The sequence below is a fragment of the Elephantulus edwardii genome, unplaced genomic scaffold (genome assembly GCF_000299155.1).
Source record: "Elephantulus edwardii isolate Elephantulus edwardi_28Jun2011 unplaced genomic scaffold, EleEdw1.0 scaffold00102, whole genome shotgun sequence".
NCBI lineage: Eukaryota > Metazoa > Chordata > Mammalia > Macroscelidea > Macroscelididae > Elephantulus > Elephantulus edwardii.
In genome coordinates this window covers 10612588-10618746 of record NW_006399852.1, presented here as the reverse complement: position 1 = coordinate 10618746, position 6159 = coordinate 10612588, and the positions used below count along the sequence as shown (strand labels likewise).

Here is a 6159-nt window from a genome sequence, read left to right as displayed (position 1 = left end):
GCCGTCCAAGCAGCATAGTAATCCTAGTTATTGATGGTCCCCGCGCCCGCCCGGCCCCTCCAGTCCCCGCGCCCGCCCGCGCGCCGCCCGCCCTCCTCCCGCTGAGCCGGCCCCGGCCAGTCGTGAACATGGCGCTTGTGCCCTGCCAGGTGCTGCGCGTGGCCATCCTGCTGTCCTACTGCTCTATCTTGTGCAACTACAAGGCCATCGAAATGCCCTCGCATAAGACCTACGGAGGGAGCTGGAAATTCCTGACGTTCATTGATCTGGTAAGGCCGCGCCCTCCCCCGGCACCCCCGCGCCTCCCTGAGCCTCTGTGTTTGTGGGGGGTGTGCGCGCTTGTGCGCGCACGTGCGTTTTGGCGCGCGCCCCCAGCATCCACTCCTGTCATAGCTTCTACCCCAGTGAACGCCTGTGAAGGCCTGGCTGCCACCGCACAATCACTTTCTGAACACTCAACATCTAGTAGGTGGGAGCAACCAGGTGGGTGACTTTTTGGAGGGAAACAGATCTGCTTTTAAGAGATGACATGGGAAGATTTTCCAAGTAGCAAATGAGTAGGACGACCTTGATCTTGGGTTTCCTTGGACACATGTACCCCAGAGATGTTTTCCAGGGTTCTCATCGTGAGAAAAGGCAACTGCACGACCCTGGATGTTGTTGAGGATTCTTGGAGCCTGAAAAGGCCAAACCTACGGAGAGAAAGCATCGACTAAAGTTGCCTTCCTTGCATTACTTTTGCCCATTGTCAGTACAGGCTACTTGCATTCGTTGTTGTTGTGTACCTTAGAGTTGGAACTGACCCACAGCTGACCCTTCAGCAGGTTTTCAGAGGCAATTAATTATACGGGAGGAGATTGCCAGCCTTTCTCCCTCTGAGCGGCTGGTGAATTCGAACCACATACCTTGAGATTCAATGCAGCTTCTTACCACTAGACCACCAGAGTTCCCTGTTGAACTTTTGTTGAGTACCATCGAGTTGGAATCCGCCTACAGCTGACCCTCCAGCAGGTTTTCAGAGGCAGTTAATCACACGGGAGGAGACTGCCCAGCTTCCTCTGGAGGAGCTGGTGGATTTGAACTGGGTGTCTTGGGGATTGCAGTGCAGTTTCTTACCATTAGGCCACCAGAGCTCCCTTTAGCATTGTGTAAATCTGACTTCAATTTAGAAGGATTCAACCAACAAGCAATACATTCTTCATTATCATCTTCAGCTTTTAAATCACTGTAAAGCATTTGAATCCTTTCTTATCCTAAAGACCCTTATTTTCCTGTTCCACTTACCTATGAGATCTCCACCTGCAGACTTGAAGGCCTAGTTAGGAAAGGATCCTACTCATAACCAGGGGACTACTTGCAGTTTACTCCTCGCCCTTCCCCAGAAGCATTAGACTTTAAAAATGCATTCCCAGTATAACTGTGCACACCTCCCTGCCTTTCTGTGTCAAAGTTTGAAGTGGTTTACACAAGCAGCACGTCTGTTAGGCCAATGTTACAGTTTTGGACAATTGCACATTGGTTTAACACCTACTGTTTCTGACACTGAAAGCAGGTTGGTTTAACACCTACTATGTCTGACACTGAAAGGATCCTCAGAGAGAATCAGAGGATTGGAATCAGGCCCAGTGATGACAGAGGATGGATGCTAGAACTTTGAGGTCAACAGTGATAACTTTAGACTTGGTTACACACAAGCTAGCTAAGAAGTGTGTGTAGGGGGGAGGAGAGAAAAGCGGCTAGTTCTGAGGGTTCAGTTGGTGGAAACGGCTTGATTATCAAGGTGGAATAGGCTCTCAGCTGACCCTCTAACGGGTATGCAGAGCTGGTCAGTCACATGGGAGGAGGTTGCTCGTCTTTCTCCATGAAAGCCTTTGGTGGATTTGAACTGCCAGAGGAGGCCCTGCCTTTGATTTAGGACAACTCTCCATGGTCAGTTCTTGGGATGTCACTTCTGTCTATCGAAGATAATGCACAAGATTGCCGTCCAAGCAGCATAGTAATCCTAGTTATTGATCCTACGTTGTGATAATGAGAATTTAATATCTCTATTAAAATATCCCTGAGGCTTGAAATGTCTCAAAGAAATATGGTCAGAAATGTTATGTTTGGAAACACTGCCTCGTATGTCTGTCTTGTGAGGCACTGTCATCTAAGAGTGTGAAAGTTCTCCAGCAGTGTTCAGACTGGATGCATCCACACAAGGCTCTGTATGGCAGGGAGAATTTCACAGGTATTAGCTTCCAGACCCTCAACTTCTCACTTTCTTGAAACTGATCTGCCTCTACATATCCCAGATAGCTACCAGTTCTCCTTTCCTCTTCCCCATTCATTCTCTTCTCCAGGCAGCAAGCATGGGACAAGACTGGGTGTTGTATTTATCTGATTTAGTACTGAGAACATAGGTGATTTTTTTTTTTTTTTTGTGGAGTGGTAGAAACTGATGAAACGTTTAAGACTGTGTGGCTTTAAGACACCCTTCAAGGCTGGAACTGAGTATACCCCTGGGGATCAATTATGAGCTAAGTAATAGAAAGGCCTATAAAGTACATAGAGAGCTCTTGTGGCCTAGTGATAAGGAGCTGTGCTGCCAGCTCAAAGGCATGTGGTTCAAATCAACCAGCTGCTCCATGGGAGAAAGGTGGGCAGTCTCCCGTGTGATTTACTGCCTCTGTAAACCTGCTGGAGGGTCAGCTATGGGTGAGTTACATCTCGACAACAAATAACATACAGTAAATAGGGACTCGAGTAGTCCAACCTCTTCAGAAAAGAGTTGTATTGCTAGCCCAAAAGCTGTGCTTCTCTGGTGGTTCAGCTCTATTAGCAGCTCTGGAAGTAGGTGTGACTATGGAGGAAATACACAGACAGATGTAACAGCACTATTGACTTTGCAAACTGAGAAGGGAGGCCAAGGAATCCAGGCAGCTTGTTAAATCCAGACAGGGCAAGAAGTAAGATTCTCTTTATTGTTGTTGTTATGTGCCGTCGAGTTGCCTGCAACTCATAGTGACCCTGTGTACAACAGCCCTAAACCCTCTCTTATCTTGTGCCAATCTCACTGTCTCTGACACACCTACCCCCATTACCCCAGTCGCTGAATCAATCCACCTCATAGAGGGTCTTCATCTCCTGCACTGTCCCTCCACCCTCCCCAGCATGACGTCCTTCTCCAAGAACTAGTCCCTCCTTGAAACATGTCCAAAGTATGTCAGACGAAGCTTTAGAATCTTTGCCTTCAAGGAGCAGCCTGGTTTAACCTGCTCCTGGATGAACCTGTTCATTTTCTAGGCTAACAGTAGACCCTACAATGGGTTTTCAGAGGCTGTAAATGGCACTGGAAGAGATTGCCCATCTTTCTCACACAGAGCAGCTGGTGGATTCAAACCTCCTGCTTATGACTTGTCTGTACAACACCTTACCCACTAGGCTACCAGAAGTCCCTAGTAAATGTTTGGATAAGTAGAAATTCTCCTTGCCCAAATGGACAGTTTTCATTTTTGTTCTATTTCTTTCTTATGAAGTTAGATAGATAAAGATTTCAGATGTGTGTGTTAGAATGTACAACATTTTGTAATAAACTAGAAAGTCGTTATTAGACAATGCATACTGCTGTTAGTCAGGGCTTTGTTTGTTTGTATTGCAGCATTATGGTGCCTTAGTCTGTAAGGAGATGTGCTGTTAGGTTCGAATCCATATCAGAGCCTCCTCAGGGAGAATGATGTGCAGTCTCCCTGTGTGATTTACAACTTCTGAAAACTCACTAGGCAGCTCCCATTGGAGGGTTAGCTATCAGTCAGTTCCAACCTGGTGGCAGTGTGTGTGTGTGTGTGTGTGTGTGTGTGTGAGAGAGAGAGAGAGAGAGAGAGAGAGAGAGAGAATTTACTTGTAAGCTTTTTTGATTTTTAAAGATTAAGAAAGCTGCTTCTCTCACATTGCATTAGTTTTTACTCCTTACTGTCTTAAGAGTTAGGGCTGCATATTATTTGACCTTCACTGCCTTTTCATGCTATTCATGCTATTGTTGTTTGGGCTGCAACTACCCACAATATGCAGCAGAAGACCAATAGGACCAACATTATTTGGGAGCCTGTTAGAAATATGGAACCACTAGCTACTTCCCATACCACCTTGAGTTTACTTTCTAATAAGAAAGTTGAATCTACCTTCTAACAAGATCCTTTGCAATTCCTATCTGTAGTCTGGCTTAAGAAAAGCCACAGTAGTTTTGTTTTTCACTTTTCTAACTAATACAATGACTTGTAGTCTGGTTGGGCCTGAGGGCCAATGGCCTTGGCCCTGCTATTGATGTGTTTAGAAAGAATGTTGTTATAAGTGGTGCAGCACTTGTCTGTCAGTTTGCTGCACTGCAATTACTTGAGGTTGCTGTGATACTGAAATCTTTGCCATTAGTGTGTCAAATTCCAAAAGAGTTTCCCATCATGGACTGATTTTGGTGGAGCTCCCTAATTAAGACAGACTAGGAAGCAGGATGGGCCATCTATCTACTAATTAAAAGGTTTTTATTTTAAACCCTATGAACACTAAACAAAGAGGTTATTTATAGTAGTGTAGTGGTAGAGCCTAGATTAGAAGTTAGTTGAAATGAGGAAAATCAATAACAAACATAGTTTAACAATTGGTACATGGAATGTTTGTAGCTTTAATGTTAGAAAATTGGATATTGTTAAAAATGAAATGAGAAAGAATTGATGCTTTTGTTGGAAAACGAATAGTTATGTCTTGGAGAGGGTGCAGCTAGAGTGCTCTTTGGAGACAAGAAAGATGAGGCTTCACCTAACATACTTTGGACATATTGCTAGGAGGTGCTATTCCTTGGAGAAGGACATGATATTGGGAAGGGTAGAGGGTCAGCGATGAAGAGGAAGACCCTGAACCAGGTGGATTGACAAGGTGACAGGTGAAATGGGCTCTTGTTTGTCAGAAAGTATGAGGATGGCACAGGACAGAACTGGTTTCAGATCTTTTGTTCTCAGGATTCTTATGAGTTGTACTTGACTTAATTGCACCTAATAACAGCAACACGGATGAAATCTTATTATGTTAATTCTGCCTGCTTACAAAGAACATAACGAGGATGACTTTGACATCCTCAAAAACCTGCTATAAAAACTACAGCTTTAAAAATAAAAGCTAGAAAGAAAAATATGTATCCCACATTGGAAATGAGTGAGTTAGTTATTGTCAAGTGAGAAACACATTTAGCTAATCTTAAGGCAACCAAGGGGAAAGAGAACACACGTTTGATTGTCTGGTCCTTCGGATTTGGAGAGAGGAAACCTACGAGTTTTTTTAGGAAAGATACAATTTGAGTTCTTTTGGATTTTTCTGTTTTGTTTTTTTTTTTGCCTAGGCACTGGCTTTTTCAAGGTTATTATTCACTTAGATCTTCATATAAAAGACCATTGGTAGCATAGCCAAATACGGTTTTGACTTTTTTAAAAAAGGCAGAATATATGGAAATATTCTTAACATTGGATGCTCCTTCCATCATGATCTTATGATAGCCAGAGGCATGCTTTTCTATTTTGACTGGTCAAACGCATTTTTGCAGGGGTTTAGGGAAATATTATCTAGGCACATTCTTGTTATCTAAATCCACATTGCAAAAGACGTTAGGAAATCACTGAAGGAGCAGAATAAATAAGCGCTCAGATGTGGGAAAGCTTCGGTTGTTCAAAGAGCAGGAAATGGTCAAGTATACCTGGAGGACATGCATTTTCTTTGTTAGACATGCTAAGAATTTTCAACATTTAGAATGAAATTTGAAGAGGCAGAATAAACTCTGTAGGCACAGTAACTTCCCAGTTGATTGTGCCATATACTTATTTATATTCTGATGATAAAATAAGTTCTTGACTCTGCTTCACAGCTCAATATTAAGTTGTTGTTGTTATGTGCCCTCAAGTTGGAACTGACTCATAGCTGACCCTTCTGTGTGTTTTCAGAGGCTGTTAGTTGTACAGGTGAAGGTTGCCCATCTTTCTCCTAAGAAACACTGGTGGGTTCAAACTGAGTGCCTTTGGGCTGGTCAGGGAACTAACTCCCTACCCACTCGGCCACCAGAGTGCATATAGATTATAATATTAAATGCTGTTGTTGTTGTTATGTGCTGTCAAATCACTTGCGACTCATTGTGACCAT

The 6159-nt window shown here is 43.8% G+C and overlaps 1 protein-coding gene across 1 annotated transcript in view; it reads left to right on the top strand.

Annotated features, from left to right (window-relative positions):
• Nucleotides 1–70: 70 nt before the first annotated feature.
• The window catches only part of AIG1 (androgen-induced 1), a 381775-nt gene continuing 375686 nt past the window's right edge, over nucleotides 71–6159 (top strand). Inside the window, exon 1 of the mRNA XM_006891683.1 lies at nucleotides 71–269. Within this exon, the coding sequence (XP_006891745.1) occupies nucleotides 129–269 (141 nt within the window). The 5' untranslated portion in view covers nucleotides 71–128. The remainder of the gene's footprint in view (nucleotides 270–6159) is intronic.